The sequence below is a fragment of the Oreochromis niloticus genome, linkage group LG8, assembly GCF_001858045.2.
Source record: "Oreochromis niloticus isolate F11D_XX linkage group LG8, O_niloticus_UMD_NMBU, whole genome shotgun sequence".
Taxonomy (NCBI): Eukaryota; Metazoa; Chordata; class Actinopteri; order Cichliformes; family Cichlidae; genus Oreochromis; species Oreochromis niloticus.
Window position 1 is genome coordinate 18,918,353 of NC_031973.2, and position 18,926 is coordinate 18,937,278.

General features: G+C 43.0%; 2 protein-coding genes and 1 pseudogene across 11 annotated transcripts in view; 1 reads left to right on the top strand and 2 right to left on the bottom strand.

Moving 5' to 3' along the window:
• LOC100697039 (myosin phosphatase Rho interacting protein) overlaps positions 1-5,183 on the top strand; it is a 52,853-nt gene extending 47,670 nt beyond the window's left edge. For 7 of the 10 annotated variants that reach the window (XM_005448260.4, XM_025909632.1, XM_025909634.1 and 4 more), the window contains 8 exons: positions 67-214; positions 304-409; positions 622-781; positions 868-975; positions 1,053-1,139; positions 1,222-1,384; positions 1,806-1,891; positions 3,858-5,183. In XM_005448260.4, coding sequence (XP_005448317.2) covers positions 67-214; positions 304-409; positions 622-781; positions 868-975; positions 1,053-1,139; positions 1,222-1,384; positions 1,806-1,891; positions 3,858-3,929 — 930 coding nt within the window. In that variant the 3' untranslated portion in view covers positions 3,930-5,183. Of the gene's footprint in view, positions 1-66; positions 215-303; positions 410-621; positions 782-867; positions 976-1,052; positions 1,140-1,221; positions 1,385-1,805; positions 1,892-2,008; positions 2,092-3,857 lie in introns of all 10 variants that reach the window. The other 3 variants (XR_003221304.1, XR_003221305.1, XR_003221306.1) reach the window with 1 other exon arrangement.
• Positions 5,184-5,407: 224 nt separating this feature from the next.
• On the bottom strand, positions 5,408-7,028 carry LOC109203147 (insulin-like growth factor-binding protein complex acid labile subunit; annotated as a pseudogene).
• A 1,625-nt stretch (positions 7,029-8,653) lies between these two features.
• On the bottom strand, positions 8,654-18,666 carry prr35 (proline rich 35). Its single transcript, XM_005448256.4, has 4 exons — positions 14,028-18,666; positions 13,494-13,540; positions 10,015-11,585; positions 8,654-9,909 (listed from the first exon to the last, which is right to left on the bottom strand). Exons 3-4 carry the CDS (start codon positions 11,409-11,411, stop codon positions 9,096-9,098), a joined length of 2,211 nt encoding a protein of 736 aa, XP_005448313.1. The 5' UTR covers positions 11,412-11,585; positions 13,494-13,540; positions 14,028-18,666; the 3' UTR covers positions 8,654-9,095.
• Positions 18,667-18,926: the final 260 nt, after the last annotated feature.

An 18,926-nucleotide genomic window follows, 5' to 3' on the forward strand; every position in this document is an offset into this window, starting at 1 on the left:
AATGTAGCTGCAGTGAATACATAATTCTTTTCGCAACGACAGATTGTTGACTTTTTCTTCCACTAGGCCACATGTGAGCGTGGCTTTGCCGCAATGGAGGAGACGCACCAGAAGGTGATCGAAGACCTCCAGAGGCAGCATCAGAGGGAGATTTCCAAACTCATGGAAGAGCGAGAGAGGCTATTGGCTGAGGAGACGGCTGCCACGATTGCTGGTAAAGAAAGCGTCTTATCGCTCGTAGCTGCTGTGCTTTGAAGACTGTCATACAGTGACTTGATATATGTGCTCTCTTTTTTAATGTAGCTATTGAAGCTATGAAGAATGCGCACAAGGAGGAACTGGAAAAAACCCAGCGCTCCCAAATAAGCGGACTGAACTCTGACGTCGATGAACTTCGCTTACAATACGAGTACGTTTTTTACAAGGGGAAACCTAAACTTTGCATCCAGTGTATTTACTATATCAGTTGGGTGTCAGCATTTAATCTTGACTGGGGCCTAAAAACTGTACTGATGTCTTGCAGTTGCTTTTGGGAAAAAACAGTTTTATTATATGATGAAAGAAGCTTCTGGGCTGTGAAAAACACAAATGCATGTTGACACTGATTATCTGACTGTGTAGGGAGGAGCTGCAGTCCATCCAGAGAGAACTGGAGGTGCTGTCAGAGCAGTACTCTCAGAAATGTCTGGAGAACGCTCACCTGGCTCAGGCGCTGGAGGCCGAGAGGCAGGCCCTCAGGCAGTGTCAGAGAGAGAACCAGGAGCTAAATGCACACAACCAGGTCAGACTCCGCAATCCTGCACACGTACTGTGAATACAAACCTGTTTTTGTCCACAGGTTTGAATACTTCTCCATTTTTCTAACAGGAATTAAATAACCGGCTGACTGTAGAGATCACTCGGATGCGCTCCTGTTTTAGTGGGGAAACCGCTCACTCGTCGCTTTCCCAGGGCAAAGATGTGTATGAACTGGAGGTATGGTTAAACAAGCACACACACAGATGCTCAACTCATGTTGCTCTACACCCTAAGTGCCTCTCCCTGTCTTGTAGGTATTGTTACGAATAAAGGAGTCGGAGATCCAGTATCTCAAACAAGAAATCCACTCTCTGAAAGACGAGCTACAGTCTGCTTTAAGGGTAAGCAGAGCCGGTCTTCATCTCCCTGAGAATGATTTAAAAAAGCTGAGGCCGTATATTCATCCCCGATCATTTTTACCAGGACAAGAAATATGCCACAGACAAATATAAGGACATCTACACAGAACTCAGCATTGTTAAAGCAAAAGCAGACTGCGACATCAGCAAGCTGAAGGAGAAGTTGCTCATTGCCACAGAAGCTTTAGGTGAGAGGACTGTCGATGGAACAGTTACATCCGGATATGGTGAGTAGAAAATGCTCAATTTGACTTTAATCTTTGTTATTTTTAGTTCCCATTTATATCCAGATATCCGTGAAGTCTACTAACATGGCAACAACCAAAGGCTGAGTAAACTATGTTATTATAACTATGTTACAACCATCCAACCAACCACCGTTAGTGCCACCCGGGGATTGTCTCTTTTTGGATTGCTGTAGGTTTGAACTGGGGGAAAAAAATGCCTTCAATCTTTGAAATGTTTTTAACATTGTGTTGCTATCTTTATCCTTCCTGAGAAAGATGCGTCTTCCTCTTGGTAAAGTTAGGAAAAATTGTTTTAAGATTACTGCTTAAATGCGAACAGATGCTGTCCGTTATATATCTTTTGAAGAAGCATCATCACCTGAAGGTAATGTTAATAATAGGGTCTTTATTGTGCTTTCAGATATCATGAAGTCCAAAAGTAACCCAGATTTCATGAAAAAAGAACAGTCGGCGAGCTCCAGGCATTCACGAGGTTTAAGGTCAAAGGTGAGTGTTTGCCGTGTCATTTGTTGCTTCTGTGGTAGAAACGTGTTCAGAGTCGGTCAGAGGTCATGTTTTACTGAAAGTGCTTCAAGTGTTTCATCTGTCTGTTTTATCCGTCAGTCTGTCACCGAGCAGGTCTCATGGGATAGCTGACACTCCCATTGTGGGGTGATCCCCTCCCAACCCCCGCCCCAACATATGCTGTAGGTATAATGTGATAGACAAACAGCATGCCCTACATGCCTACCTACCTAACTACGCATGATTTCATCTCCCCTCTGACCCCAAACTCTTTCTTTTGGCTCCACCGTGAGCAATCGAAATATGATATTTCAGCTGAATATCAGAGGTGTGAGGGTGTTACTCATCAAAAGATTTTTGGTTAGAGTCCTCTCCTCCTGCGACTGCAGAAACGGTTAAAAGATGAAAAGAAAATGTAGCGCTTTCACATCAATGAAGTACTGAACTGTGCTAGGTACTCACTGTGAGGACTCCCAACTGTCTTTTGTTTTTGTTCTGTGTCGTTTTTCTTTATTTAAAAATGTTTTTTACATTAACAGTTTTTTTTGTTTGTGGCTGTTTGAATCCTCTGTTTTGGTGTTGTGCATACTCTTACAGTACTGTGCAAAAGTCTTGAGTCACCTCCTCATTTCTTCATTTTGCTTCCGAGGAGCCAGATGTTCAGTTGTTTAGTTATATTGTGGTCTTGACCAATAATTCTTCAGGCTTTCTGGGTCCTTGTCCCCAGTAACTGACTATTTTCAGATGAGTGTTTTCCTGTTTTTAAGCCACTCAACACTGGCTTGAATCTTTAAAGTACAAAAGAAGGCACCTAACTAAAGGGTTTAACCAGTTTGGTTTACACATAACTTGGAAAAAAAAAAGTGTTTTTGCTATTTCTTTAGTTAAAACCCCAACAAATGCCAAGATAACACAGTTGGACAGGCATAACAAATATTCTTACATCAATAAGAGAGACTGTTTCGGCATGGTGTGCAGCGAGTCCTTAAATGTGATTGAAATGGATAAAGAGAACAAAAGAAAAATTTGTGACCTTAAAACAAAAAAACAGGACAAAATCCAGCCGAGACCTGACACAGATAATAATAATAATAATAATAATAATAATAATGCATTGGATTTATATAGCGCTTTTCAAGGCACCCAAAGCGCTTTACAATGACATTATTCATTCACGCTCACATTCACACACTGGTGGAGGCAAGCTACGGTTGTAGCCACAGCTGCCCTGGGGCAGACTGACAGAGGCGAGGCTGCCATATCGCGCCATCGGCCCCTCTGGCCAACACCAGTAGGCGGTAGGGTAAAGTGTCTTGCCCAAGGACACAACGACCAGGACAGAGAGGCCGGGGATCGACCCGGCGACCTTCCGGTTACAGGTGCCCTTCCCAACCCCCTGAGCCACGGTCACCCCTGAGCCACGGGGCGACCTGAGCCACGGTCGCCCCGTGGCTCAGGGGGTTGGGATGAGAGATATATTTGAAGGTTCATCAGAAATTGTCTCAGAATTGCTTTCAGGAAGCCATTCTTAACTGAGAACTTTACCTGAAGACTACTTAAAGAAAGCAGAGGAAAGCTTGGCTAAGAGTTTAAGCTGTGTTGCAGAGTAAAGGCGGTGATATCAAATATAAATTGCAGCACTAAACTTGCCATTTTTCCAAGCAGAATATAAATAAATAAATAAATAAGGGCTGGCTCAAGACTTTTTCTCTGTACTGCATTTATGTGGCATGACCATATCCATTTATAATTGTCCTGTACGTCGTGTGTTTTAACCTAAAGTGTGTTGAGCAGAACACATCTGGGATTAGAAGCTGTGACTGTTTTGTTGTTTCTGACTTTGTGGGTTTTTTCCTTTGTGTCTGTGGGTATTTGTGTGTTTGCTCTTTTCTGCCCACATGCGCATTATTGTCTCATAACAGTAAATGACTTTGTTTGTCTTTAACAGAGCCTGAAAGAGGGACTCACTGTGCAGGAGCGCATGAAGCTTTTTGAGGCAAAAGATTCCAGAAAGATTTAACCTGAAAAGTTTTGGGGGGGTTTTCTCTTACCTGCCCTCTGTTTTTGTTTTTGTTTTTGTTTGTTTGCCCCGGCCGTGCCAGCATGGGCTGAAGATGTTGGGTTGGCGGAGATCAAGGACTTTAACCTATCTGTTCTAAACCTCTTCCACGTTTTAGCTCGATCTTGTCTCTTATTTTAATTCTTAAAGTACATTCACTTACCATCAGGCCAAGTTGGAGTTGTGTCAAATGCGCTGTGAGAGAGATTAGATTACAGCTTTTCTGTTGATCCTCCAAAATGCCAAAACTGACAGCAATACATAATATGAATAATATATAAATATAAATATATCCCAATATTGAATTAAGTATCTGCTGTATTTTATTATTGTAATAGTGTCTATATCTAATAATTTTTAATGTGCTTAATGTTGCACCAGTTCTCCTGTACATAACTACTGGACACATGTAGAATATGGTTTGCTATTGATTGTTGGGGCATCTGCTGTACTATTTGATTGATATTGGAAAACAATGTGATGCTTACCTTGATATGATGTATGAGTGTTTTATAAAACGGTGTGTCTGCGTGTGGAAGTGGGGGGGGGGGAGGTGAGATTGCACTTACCTTTTGACTACTTGAGGAGGCTTGTTTTTATTCGTCTCAGAATCGGTGTAGTGACTTCCAGTCGATTTATTGCAGTGCAACCAAACATGCTGACTCACGTCACATTAGGTGACCAGCCGTGATTTGTTAGCGATACTGGAATTTATTTCTAATTTCTTAAATTCCGACTTTGTGTTTGCTCAGTTTGGAGTTCAGTGTGAGAATTCTCATCTCCTTAAAGCTGAACCTGTTTTTTGGATTTGCATGATCACGTTGCCTCCTTTTCCTACTCTTTGCTTTAGTGTGGCGCTCTAGACAATTATAAGCTTTGCTTTGCAAGTCCTACTGTTGAGATGCTGAGATTGAGATGTTTTACTGTAAGCGGCAGTCTTGAAGCACTTGGCCCAGTCCCTGACCTCTTACTGAAATCTAGTCGTGCCTCAACTGAGTGAAGAATATAGACATCCATGAAACCTGTGCAGCTATGGATACACACTGTATAGTATTCAAACCACGCCTTGTGTATATAAATATATGCCACACGGAAGACTTCTGTGTTTTGTTTTAAAACTTGTACCTTGCTCTCTAGCTCTATAAGAAATATATATGAATATTTTTTATTTTCATTTGAATGTATAACGTCAAATAAATGAAGTGTTTAAAAATCTTTGGCTTGTATTTTTCTTTTTACAGACTTCAGATTCAGCAGTTTGTGTCCTGTAAATAAACATAGAAAGGAGATTGCACCGACTCCTTAAAATATTAATGAAGAAATGTGTATTTAGCTGTAAGGTGTGAGTCTGTGGTGGATGAACCTACTCACCGGACATTTGAATAAGTCCACCTTTCCAGTACCAGGTTGGACTCACTGATTTGCCTTCAGAGCTGCCTTTAATTCTTTTGTAGATTCAACAAGGTGCTGGAAATGTTCCTCTGAGATTTTGGTCCATATTAATATGATGGCTTCACACAGTTTCCATGGTGAGATCCCAAAGGTGCTCTATTAGATTGGCATCTGCTGACTGGAGGCCTTTTGAGTACAGAACACTGAGCTTTGTGCCATAGTGCATTACCCAGATAGGTACACTGTGGTCATAAAGGAATGGACATGGTCAGTAACGGTACTCGGGTAAGCTGTGGTGCTTAAATGATGCTCAGTTGGTTCTACGGAGTCCCACGTTTCCTGCTTTCCAATCTTCAGGCATCATTCTCGGATCTCGGGCATCAAGACGGTATTTTTACCCAGAGCTCACTGATAGTTTCTCTTTTTCAGTCTCTGAAGAGATGTTTGTTTGGGAACCTCAGCCTGTCTGGCACCAACAACCATGCCACATTCAGAGTCACTTAAATCACTTCTTTTGCCCACTCTGATGCTCAGTTTGAACATCACTGGGTTTTCTCGACCATGTCTATGTGCCTAAATGCACGGAGTCAGTGTCACAACAGTCAGGATGTTCAGTGTCAGTCGATGTTACCCAGTGCTACCAGTGCCTTGAACTCCAGAATCCATTGCTGGATAGTACATTGGTTATAATTTTAAAAATTTATTTTTAAATTTCTTAAAGTTTATTTTTTAACAAGTTGCAGATGAGTCAGTCTCTTCAGAGGGATGAACCACTTTGGGTCAATGTTGTGGATTTTGTTCTTACCAAAGCTAAAAAACGGGAGGTTATGCAGGCCTTTGAATATGTCCTGATGAGCGGTGAGATTATTTCAATTCAGGGTTTTGAGAACCCTCAAACATAGTGCTGGTGGGATTTAGCCTGAGGTCCCCTTACCCAGTGACAACTGAGCCACATCTCCAAGATTTGCATCCGGAATAATAACCACTTCCAAGGATTACGTTCCACGAAGCTGGAGTTGGGTTCAAATAACTTGGATCCTTTTCAAGTTAACCTGTTTCAAATTATTCAAGTTTTGTGTGAATCTAAAGTGCAAGAGATGCTACAAAAACAAAGAAATGCAACATTACATGAGCTACACATACATATACTTATTTTACAGCGATTTCTTCATAAACAGAGAAAAAAAGCCCCAGGAGAACTTCTGGATGTTATTGACTAAGAGATTGAGATACCTAAGAGTTGAAGAACTTCCAACCTCTTCACAGCTGAATGACTTGAGCATGTTGAGAGACAAATGGAGTTTCTGAACCGCAGGGAGGATCAGAAGGAGGGTTCATATAGGTGAGCACTTGCATTGTGGTGGATGTGTGAGATGTTGTTGGTTTAGAGCCTCCAGGATGTCCAGGTCTCTGAATTCTCCACCTTTTAGAGACACAAACTTTTTCTAGCTCCGCTCCAGGTTTTTCAGCCTAAGAGATCCACCTGGGATCACTCTGATCTTGTTCTTCTACAAGTTGATTGTAGTTTGTTATCAGGGATGATGCTAACAAGATCACAGAGGTTAACAGAGTCGCGGTTAGGCCACCACAGGACTGTCTGAGAGCAGCATTTAAAGTAAGAGTACAGCAGGCTGAAGTGTTGAGCAGAAGCAGAACAGCTCACAGCATCTTGACATCACAGCTCCTTCAAGACTGCAGTGAGGTCAGGCCTGAGAAATCTGAACGTGCAGCAAGCTTTATTGGCTCCAACAGCTAAACACGAACGGATGTTCATCACTATGAGACAGCTTTTCTTTGCATTCTTGTTGTCACGTACAAACTAGTCAGTGGCTGATCTGTGATGATGGTCACGCAATTTTATCTTAGTGGCTGATGTCTGAGAAAATATAACCAACATCGTGCAAAAGATCACCCCGGTGAGTTTCTGCCGTCATCATTCGTGCTGGATTCCTTTGTGTCGTCAGCACTAACCTTAGGGATGCTCATCTGGCTTTGTCCACTTGAGGGCGCTATCAGCTTGGCTCATACTGTTCCTGAAACAAGAAAGAAAAAACACCCAAACAGGCCACAGACGCATGTTTTTCTTATTTAATTTCACAATCATTATCAAGGTGTTGCTTTTTCTGGATGCCTTTGCAGAAATTTTCTGTAAATTAAAGGCAGATTTCTTTTTTTCCAGCCAAGGAGAAAATCTACAAATCAAAGATTTATATTATTCTTTCATCTTCTCCTCCTTCTACTAATCTTAGTAATACAAACTACCTTGCACTGATAAAGACTTTCAGCACCTTCATTCTACCCTATATAATCATTGCCTCTGGTTTAATGATCTATTCATTATCATTATTATTATTGTTGTTATTATTATCATTATGTATTTATGGGGATTTCTTTAAGTATTTGTTTTTTTCTCATGGTCATAGGAGAGATCTAAATCTACTCTAAATTGTTTTACATATATAACAACAATAAAAAACTATTCTATTCTAATTATAAGAATAAGACCTAAAATAGATAGAAGAAGAGGAATGTTCATCTTGCTTAGTTAGTGCTTTGACAAATCATACAGTTTCCGTGCACCCATCGCCTTCTGCTTATCCACTTCAATCACCTTTCCCAGCTTCCATAAGGCCGGACAGGTCGGCTGTCTGTTGCAGAAACCGAAAACATAAATTCAAAGCTTATTGTTCTTTCTTTAGCAGGAAAAAAACAAAACATGTGATATTGCAGGGACTAAATCTTGAATTTGCTGTTAAAATGAGCGGACAGTCATTTTTGGCCTGACCTCTTGAGGTCAAACATCGAGCGGTGGCTCTTCTGGTCGTGGCAGCTGACCTTTGCTGCTGCGTCTGGAGTGTGATGGTGGTGACGGGGCTAAAAGACGTGGGGCAGCCCTGCTCTCTGCGTCAGTCCTCGGGGGAGACAGGTCTCAAGTTTAGTTTACGTGGAGGTCGGCCCTGCAGCCTTGACCTTAGTACGCGCACAGATAACCCGGCCGATGGCGCTTTGGCTTTAGGAGCTGCTTCACCTTTAGCACAACGTAGGCAAATTCAGGTCACGGTGCCTCTTTGGATCCATTTGTCTTTTTTTTCTCCCCTGTTTTTTTTTATTTCTATCGATATAGACTACAATGATAGCATTTGGCTTTGTGATTGCTCACCATGCAGCAAAATGTTCAAATTAGTACCTTTTCTTTGCAAATATTGATTAAAATCTTCCCATTTTTCATTATTTTATGTGTCTTAACCCCTATTTTGCTCCGTTTTTGGAAAGAATGGATGTGTTTGTGTGTGTAATCCATTTTATTTTCAGCCCAACATGACATCATCCATATAAAAACATTAGCCTTTAAAACATTTTACATTAATTACATTTATTTTCAGTACAATATTTACAAATCAGCTCAGAGGATTATCTCTCGTCATGATCATTAATGTGCACGACTGTTTAAATTCGCCTGTAAAAAAATGCTGATGTAACATTTTTAAAATGTCTAAACGTCCTTTAGTGTATCAGAAAAAAAATCCTTCTCCTTCAGACTTTTCATTCATTCTCTGTTTACTTTATAAGGTGCAAAAGGTTCTGTGAACAACTGAGAAAAACAGCGACAGTCTTTCTTTTCTTCTTTTTTTCCAGCCGATGAAAGTTTGAGGCATGCCAGTAACCAAAAACAAAACTACACGTGAACTGCTGGATGGGTTCGGTTATTTTGCAGCCAGAGGAGCAAGCAGAGCTTCAGTTGTCGGTAGCTGTTAAAGGGCTTGGGGGACAGTGGGCTTCGAGTTGCTGTATGGATGGGGGTCTCTTTGGGGGTTTGGCAGAGGAGGGGATGTCGGTGAACACTACTGATCGGCCGTCGGGGCAGAGCAGGACGCTGGAGTCTGCCTCACACTTGGTGGTTCTGCTTGCCCACAGAGCCTCAGCAGGACTGGGCCTCAGGCCAAGGCCACCAGGAGAGAGGACCTCCGTGTTCACCACTGACGCCTGACTCATCTTGATCAGCATGTCCAGCGACTGTTTACGACTCTCAAGTGAAGCCCTTATCACCTTCCTCTCGCTTTCGTCCTCCTCGTCCTCTCTTCTCTCTATCAGCTCCTCGTCCTCCTCCTCTGTCTCAGTTGCGTTTTCCTTAAGACCCCCATCTTCCCTCCTGCTCTGATCGCCAACCGACTCCGTCGAGTCCCTCTTTACCGACAGGTCGAGAGGCCCGTCGCTCTGGCGAGCTGTTCGCTCCAAAGCCTGGTGAATGTGAGAAAGCTCGCTGCGGATTTTGTTAAGGTGCTCCCACAGATGTCTCTGGGCAGGAAGGTCTTCCTTCTCTAGGTGGGAGATTTTGTGCTCGGCCTCGTGGTACTCCTGCAGCGCCTTGGAGAGGTCACCGAGCAGAGCAGCGACTGACTCAGACGCCCCGATTGTCCTGGCGGCAGCTGAGTCCTGGCTGTTGGGTCTTCCACAGGTTGACAGAGAGGATGTTTCGCTGGTGGGGCTGGTGAGAGGATCGTTGTACCACAGCTCAGTGGGCCGACCTTGAACATGAGCATCCTGCAAACTAAGAAAGAGTGAAAGAAAAGAGTTAAATAAATACTCCTAAGAGGTTTAATCGACACCACAACTACTACCTATTTTATAACGAGGGCAGTTCTGAGCTGTTTACCTGTCCGAAGAGAAGAGAAGTTTGTCTGTCCCCACATTAAGAGTCGATGCAGTTTGAATATTTTTCAGAAGGTCTAAAGTCAAGCCCAAGTTTGGCTTCTTCTCTGCAGGGGCCTCTTGGTTTCTTAAAGGAGCTCCTGCCCTCTTCAGACCCCAGCTTGCTCTGCCTTCCTTGGCTGCAGCCTGCAGTTTATCCCCCAGCCTGTAGCCCTGATCGGGGGAGTCTCTCTGAGGTGACACCCAGCCAGCGGGAGTGATGGTAGATCCCGGCCTCACAGCAGGCACTTTCCACAGATTGACTTTGGGCTGGAAGCTGGACAGAGGACTTGCTTCTAGCGTGTTTGTTGATGTCTTGAGAGGCTTGCTTGCGTCGCTCTGACTGGACGCCTGTCCGAATGTGTGCTCGCACAGGAAGGGGTAGTATAGTCGAGGGGGGATGAGAGCTCGATCTGCATGTGCGCTGGAGGCTGGGTGTATCAGCTGAGCGGCTGAGGCCAGGAAGGGGAGCTGGGCGAGCTGTGCGTGGGTCTGGGCCGTGACACCGGAGGCTGCGGTGGGAATAGCTGAGTTCATGTAGGAGAAAATGCCAGGGCTGATAGGATAACCTACCCCAAGCACTGAAAGGTTAAGCCCAGTGGGGTCCTGGTAATCCACCAGGTTTGGTGGTGGGGGGTAACAGGGGATTGAATTATTCACTCGAGGCTGAGGACCTTCAGCTTTGGCCTTAGTGTGGCTGGATGCCAGCAGCCGCCACTGCTCCGACAGTAACCCGGGAGCTGTTAGGCATGTCTTTGATAGCTTATAATGTCTCAGTTGGGCCTCTACCTCCACAGAGCGGGCGCGTAAAAACTGATCTTCGAGGGAGAGCATGTCATCAAGCTCTGAATCTGGCTGTTTGGTTTTCTTCCTAGTGCTTTCTGCTGCTTCACCTCTGTCGCTATCACCGGAGCTTTCTTTGATCAGCCCAGCGATCTCTACTACTCCCTCTCCTCGCCCCTCTTCATCTTCTGGTCCCTGGGTGTCTCTGCCCTCGCCATCCTCCTCCGCAGACCTCCTCTGACCCTGCCTTTCCTCAGTGCGAATCACCTGCTCTAGCGCATCCTTTCCGGGAGCGTGCAGGCCGTGGGCCTGCTGAAAGGGCCGGAGCTGCTCTGGGTGCAGGATGTTGCCCTTTTTATACGGCCAATCTGACTCTATAAGCAGGGACAGGGAGTTCTTGCACAGGCTGTACTTCATATGGTTGTACAGGTGAGACTTCTCCATGCAGGTGAAGGGGCACTGGAAGCACTTGTAGTTGTAGGGTTTGCCCCACGGCCGGGGGATGTAGTGAGGCTTCTTTGGCTTGCGCTCCTTGTGTTTGCTGGCTGACGTGACTTTGCAGGTGTCATCCTTGGACATGGTTGAGTCTTGATATTTCTAAAGAGCGTGTGATTTAAATTTTGACAATTCAAGCTAGACTTTGAGATATTTCTTTTGCGTCAGAGTACATTTCATTTGTTGTGAGGTTTTCCTTAATTTTGCGGGTAGGTGGCGATGAAGAAGAGCATCTTCTTGGTAAAATTGCAGCTGTACCTGTGAAATAAACAAGAGAGTGGATCATGAATGAACACACAGACTGTATATATGATGTTTTGTTCTCTGCGAGTCAGAAGGAGGGATGCGGTTTTCATTTCTGTAAGAAAACAAACTATGTGAGGTAAAGTTCTGCGTGCACTGAAGGGCGATTTATGCCATTATGCACATATGTGTATTATGAGAGAACATTTGTTTTCTGCCTAAGCTGAGGGTTGCCACTAACCTAACTGCAGGGAGGCCCACGCTGCTCTGTTCTCACTGTACCTGCCACTACTCATTAGTTCCAGTGCAGTACCAGGCACTAGCAGGGCCCAGGGCTGGGGGGCAAAGAGGGCTGTCACGGGGGACTCTGCACCTGTGCAGTGGGGTCTCACAGCATTCACAGCCCTGCTTGAGTTTTGGGGCCAGGCCCTCGAAGGCCGGCTACAGGCACCGCACGGCCATGCCTGGGATTGCACAGCGCTGGTACGCAAAGGAGAGAAGTTGGGGGTTTGAGGCCTGATTCCTAATGAGAGCCTGGCATCATGCCTATAGGGCGTCATTAGTGCTAGGACTGGGATCTGGGTCAGGACACAGTGCATAGGTTCCACTGCCTCGACTTACTAGCTCTACATTTAGACTGGGGTCATACTTGTTAGGCAATATTAGCAGGGATCATGACAGGTAGCATTTTTTAAGAGTAGATTTAATTGAATTGAATTTCCTTATGATTGGAAAATATCAAAATATACATATATTTATTTACAGTTAGACATGTCTTACAAAAGAGGCCAATTAAACCTTTAAAACTTGAGCACCTTTAAATATTATTACTGAGCTTTTACACTACTTTTAAACATAATGCTTCGTTTTATGAATAAACAGGCAGATATATTGTTTAATTTTATTTTTAATTTTCTTCTGCATGTGTTAAGCAGGCTCGTCTTTTGAATTTCCACTCTCTTTTTTTTTTGCTCCTCTTCATCTTTTGTTATTTCATTAGTTCAGAATTTAGTTTAATTAACATCACTTCATTCCAATCCTTTCGGATAAATTCAAAAACATTTTTCTCCCCATCTGTGAAATTGCAGAAACTTTGTGATCTCTTTGTACTGCGAGCGAAGCCATTGGGTGAAGCCTGCAGTGAAAAAGAAGATGCAAGCAGGCTAGCGCTCAGTTTAAAACACTCTGCTTTGGGGGCTTTTATTTTGCCGTTTTTCCTCGGGTCTCTCAAGATGAAAGTCTGCGTGAAGTTCAGGGTCCACGCTGAGGTAAAAAAGAAACTTCACCAACTCCTTTTTCTTTAATGCACGAATCTCTTCAAGATTAGAAACAAAGGAGACCCAAGCCAACACAGTGACGGCGTGGAGCATCATCTGTGAGTCCATGAGACGAAGGGTAACAAAGGATGGCTGCTGCTCACCACTTTCCCAACTGGACCCCCAGAACTGGCCCGTTAGTGGGTGACCATTTGATTGGTTCACTTGTCCACCCCGGGGCTCTGACCTGAGCTTTGGGCTTATAATGGAGTCTAACAGCTGCTGCTGCGAGCCAATCAATAAAAATCATTTTTACAGTAGATTTTTTTCCCCTCTTCTGGCCACCGCTATCCGCTCTCCTCTCCACCGACTGCGCTCTTTGGCCCCCCCGCTGCCCATATCTGAACCCTGTGGTCTTGTTTTAAGCTTTTAGGGACACTGATCAAACAAGCTTAACAGCTTGAACATCTATTGTTGCAATTAAGGAGGCTCGCCACACTAAAAGCTTTGACAAGTTACATGCTACAGCAACCACACCGCTGACAGCAGAAAGGGACTGGCTGATTTTTTTTTAATGCACAGGAAGTCGATGCACGCAAAACTGCAGGGGAAATTATTTTTAAGCTCTCGTGTTTAATAAATTCATAAGTTAAGTTTAATACTTTACCTAAGATGATAGCTGGGGTGAGCTGTCACTCCCTCTGAGAAAAAGTTCTAAAAAAAAAGAAGACAAGAAAATTTTTATGTTGACTTTCTTCTATGATTAAAAAAACATGAATTTACTGTAAATTTACAAATCAAGTAATATTGATATATTTGCATTTAATTATTTTAACCAAATTTAAAAGAAATTTAAATGATGATGACTTAAAATAAGCTGACAATAATTCATTTTGACACCACAGAAATGTATTTATCCAGTAATATCAAAATATACATATATACAAAAAATTCTCACGTTAAAGCAAAATAGTAATATAGTTTAATTAAATCTATAAATAATGACATCAAAGCCGACTTTTTTCAAAATTAAAAAAACAAAGGCATAGAGCAGGACATAAAACAGCATCAAACATTTCTGCCCTGCAAACAAAAGCAGCATTTAAACAGGCCTCTTCTTAACTTCCCTCTAAAATATCTCTCAGCCTTCACAAACAAACCTTGCTTCTTAAAGGAAAGGAGGAAACGTATTCATTCATACCTAAAGTGAGCGTCCCGGTGTGGCTGTCTGTCACTCCTCTGCAGCGGCAGGGCAGCGCGTCCCGCTCAAATGGGAGCGCAGGAGCGAGTGTGGAGATATATATTGACTGGGAGCATTACCCTGAGGCGCTACAATACAGCAGCTCCCCCCCTCTCCACCCTGTTTGCTCCCCCCCTCTCCACCTCTCTGGATTGTCAAGTGTGGTCTCCACCTTGCAGTCAGAATGCAATGTAACAATTTACACAATGCTGGCAAAGGTTAGGTTAGAGATGGCTTCTTGTTACAATGTAACAGAGGACAGAGAGGGTTAAATCCTCCATAACTGATACGTAATACTAAGAAGACTGACTTCTAAGGCTGACTCTGGATATTCAGTATTTTATTATATTGGATTATGAGAAAAAGCTCTTATGAATGAACTATTTTTAGGCTTTTTACCTAAAAATTGTTTAAAACTTCCTTGATTCTAATATCTGTGGTTTTAATTAGAAGCCTTAAATTTTTAATAATCAAAAGCCACCAGAAAATATTCCTTCTTTTCATCTTATCTTGTGTATGCTAAGCGTTAAAGTCCACAGTGGAGGTAAAGGTGTGTGTTGTGGAGTGGTTAGTGGCTGTTTCCGCTTCACCCGTCTTCACCTCCATCACCAGCTACGTTTAAGGAACCTGTGCTGAGGATGATCAGTGCAGCGTGTCGGGGAACGGGTGGTGTACGCTACGAATCTCATCCACGAACAGTGACTTAGACATGACGCTTGCATGCACATATTCCCAGTTTAATAAAAGACGTGTAAACAGTGTATTCCTTTTATGTATTCCAGATTAGGATGTTTGCAGTATTTTCCAGGTGAGAGATATGCTGACATGATTTGAGTTTTCAGAGCAGCCTTTGAGCCTGTATACAGTACATTTAGATTTGCCTGTTTTGGGTCAGGTTTGTCCTCCAGTTTCATCTGAAAAGTCTCCACTTATCAACAGGTTTTTGGATATGCAAAAATATTGCCTTATCAAGAGCTTTTACAGCTTCGAATTCATGTCTGTGCATGTAAACGCGGACATTCTCACTCCTCTCCTAAATCTAATCCCAGCCTCTCAGTCTCCTCTCTTCACCCCTTCTTTCATTCTCCCTCCTCCATCCGTCCCTTACTCTCGTAGCCTGTGGCGGGCTTTGGGTCGACTTCAGGTTCTTCGTTTCTCTCTTCGGGCTGGGTGGGAAGCACGCACGCGAGCCCCTTTGAGAAATGTCAGTGTCCGTGTGCCGGGAAAGTCGGGGGCCCTTCACGAGCCATCGGGCCTGCTGTCACACAGAGGCGGCCAAATGGAGACTGACAGGCCACTCCATAGAGCCTAACCATCTGTACCAAATGTGACAGCAGGGGAAAGAGGATGTCTGGTAAATCAGGAGGAACGACAGGAGTGCACTGTGACACGAGGAGGAACTAGAGAAGGAAGAGAAGCTGGAGAAACAAAGATCCCTCACTTCTTAGTGTGGCCACGTGGGAGCAGATGTCAGGGTTTTTTCTTGTTTTTTCCCAGAGAGTAAGGAAGCATTTCACTCCAACTACAGGAACACTTCGGACAAAGTGTCAGTTTCTCCTGTTAAGTTTAAATGTGCAGAATGAGAATTGTCTCCTTCCTCTTCATTTGATTCAGTGTCTTATTAGCGTCTCACTGACTTTCTTTTTTTTAAAGAGGTTTAAATGTTTCACCTTTGCATGAGTGTATATAAATGTTGCATGCAAAATTACTCAAAATAAACATAACAGGACAGAAAAGGGGATTTTTGAAATAACTAAAGGGTCTAAACTTATATTATATACGTTTTATTCTTGAATTGAAGAGATTGTAGTACTCTATTATTAATAAATTCATCAATACTTGTGCAGCAGAGTGGTCAGAATTTCCCATAAACACTCCTAAACCTGTGGAAATACTTCCCAGAAGAGTTGAAGCAGTTATTGGACATCATATTAAACCTTATGGATTAAGAATGGAATATCACTAAAGTTCATATGTGTGTGAAAGCAGACAGGTGAGCACTTTTGGGAGTGTAGTGTCTCCGTCATCACTGCTGCTCTGCCCTCTTGTGATGTCCATGCATGCTTGTGGAAGAGAGTGAAGGCCCCATTACAGAACCACACTGCTACATATAAATCATCACAGATGGAAACAACAACTTTTTTTGGACTACAGTGACAAAACTGCAGTTAATATGAGACCAAATATCAAAAACAAAACCACTGTTCTCCTGTTTGGCACCACAGTAAGTGCAGCAGGGTTGAGTTTGCATGTTTTCCCAGAAAAGCATGTTTCAAAGTGTTAGATTGGTTGCAGGTTAACAGTTCACAGAGAAGTATCACTCATCCGAAGAGATGTTACAATTATAAATGTTCTCATGTAAAGCTGTGGATAACTCAGTTAGCAATCTAAACTTGCAGCAGCAGAATCAACAATCAATGGGAACATTTTGTCACCGCACTCTGTCGTCTGTTATTTCCAAGTATTAGACTTCCAATAATAAATTATTGTGCTGCATTTTGAACTTATTGAGCCACAGTTTGATATGAATTTAAAATGGCTCGTGGCCTTGTCTTCTGCTGCTCAGAAATATAGTACCGAGTATGGCACTGCGTTAGCTTGTTAATCTGAAGATCACAAACGATTCAGAGGCTGTAATGCCTGAAATTAATTCTTTTAGTCGTTTTTTTCTTGCTTTTTGTTTTCTTAAGTATACGTATTTATATTCTAGACTCTGTTTTTTTTAATTAAACTTGCTGCACATGCTCCTAAATTACCAGAAAAGTTGGCATATGTACAGCTCTCTTTACAAACTTCCTCCAAGTCTGACTGTAAACTGCAGCGTTTTATCTTCAGAGAAAGTAGAAACGTGCAGAAGCCGATACTCGCAGTGTGAACACGAAACTCTCCTGGCGAGTTGAGGGTCCTTATGGAGCAGCATCTGGGGAGGCTGACAGCAGCACTCTATTACCACTCAGAGAAAGGAACCAGAGGGCTGCAACAACACCGCTACCGGCCAGATCCAGCTGTGCAGATGCCTCCAAACGTACGCACACTTAGACCCATGCAAATTAAGAGAAACATACAGAACGCACACACGCCCGCCGTCCCACATGATGGACTGTGTGCTCTAAAAAGAAATATATAAAGATGGAAAGATGAATGACTAAAAAGCGACCGCTAACCCAGGATAAAGCTGAAGCTTTTTCCACCGCCTGGGTTTTTAGGCCTGAGGTGAAATCGCTAACAGCTCCTCTCTTAGCCTGCGCTGCTGGGCACATTAACTAAACTCATATCGCTCTCAGCCACTATCAATTATTCACCACCCCTCCCCTCTTTCCCCTCATTTTCAAAGGAGAAAAACTCCAAGAGCCATTCCCAGCTGCACTGACACACAGCCACAGTGACAAAACAACCCCCTGCCTTTGGTGCCTTACTTTATCCTGGATGTTTTGATTTTAAAATCCTCATTATGATCTTAACAGTATTCTTTAACATGCTAATAATGATCTTACATCATTGTTGCAATAATATACTTCTTTAAAGCTGAGCTTAAGCTATCAAAGGGAGAAGTTGGAGAAGTTGTAAATATCCGGATATTTGAATTGCAGCCTGACTGTGGGATGATGTGCACCATCACCAAACTGAGAAAGACCACACCCATTCAGCTGGTTATATCACCAATCATAGAAGGACTTTTTAATTAAAAACCTCAAATTAAAATGATCTCTACAGTCTGTAGAAATATTAGACAAAAATATTATGCCATATACAACACTTAACAAATTTATTAGACCACCATCCATGCAAGGTTTGTGCCACAACTGCTGTAAATTAACAATTTTTGTAATTTTTTATGTTTCTGTAATTGTTAATAATTAATGTTAAGCTCACTCGCTTTAATCCAAATCCTATTTTTAATGCTAAAATAAAACTAATGTCTCTAAGCATGAAATTTCAATTTTACTGTTTTACAAAAAAGCTGAAAATATTAGTGGTCGAATGTTACGCTTGATTCATTCCTGACTTTTCAGAGAAGTTCAGCGTGCCGGCTTTAAAATCGAGTATGTGAACTCAGTTTGCTGTTTGCCAAATAAATAGCAATATCATTTTTTGGTCTAAACATGTTTTTGACAGATTTCGAGAAATGTAACAAATAAATTAAACCCTTAAAATATTTCAAGGTCAATCTAAAACTAAAACGTGACTACCTGAGCATGTGGCTCACATGTAGTGTGCCTAATAAGACGAGTGTTTCTTAGCAACCTATGACTAAAAAGTACATGAAGTACATGGCTGCTGTTTATTAACCACAGTCCAGATCCAAAGTGTTGACAACATGACAGACAAGTGTCCTTTTCAGAGGTGAATCGCCCCCACAGTAGGTCAGGGATCGGTGCTGGGAGCACACAATGAGACATTTTCAGCTTGATTATACAGAGGGGGGCTAGATGAACGCTGGCCACTTTCCAAATTACAAACGGAGCCTTGAATGTGAGCTGGGTTAATATCTGAAAAGTGCAGATGTCAAGGTTCAGCCATGACTCTTTGGATTTTTTCCTCTGCAGATATCTGTGCCCTTCTCTGAGCCTTAACGTCAGACGGATACATCTCGGAATCAGCGAGCGCGACGGGCGTGTTGGGGGGCATTCATTTGGAACGAGATGCAGCTGACGCCTGATATTCGCTGTTTATCATTCATATCTGAGTGTGACGAGAGGTGGAGTTCACACCGCCGGGAAGCAGCTGGTGCCTCACTCCTCACTCGTCGTCTCTATCGTCCCCCCCCCACCCCACCGAACACGCCCGCAGGAGGCCGGGTCTCTCTCGCCAAGGCACCTGTGGGTGTCACCTGACGGGGGAAAAGCAAGTGGAAATGAA

Excerpts from the sequence above, each read along its gene's own strand:
- prr35 (XM_005448256.4), bottom strand. The coding sequence starts at position 11,411 with ATGTCCAAGGATGACACCTGCAAAGTCACGTCAGCCAGCAAACACAAG. Across the intron at positions 9,910-10,014 it reads CTTCTCTTCTCTTCGGACAG|TTTGCAGGATGCTCATGTTC; the intron begins GTAAACAGCTCA and ends ACTCTTTCTTAG.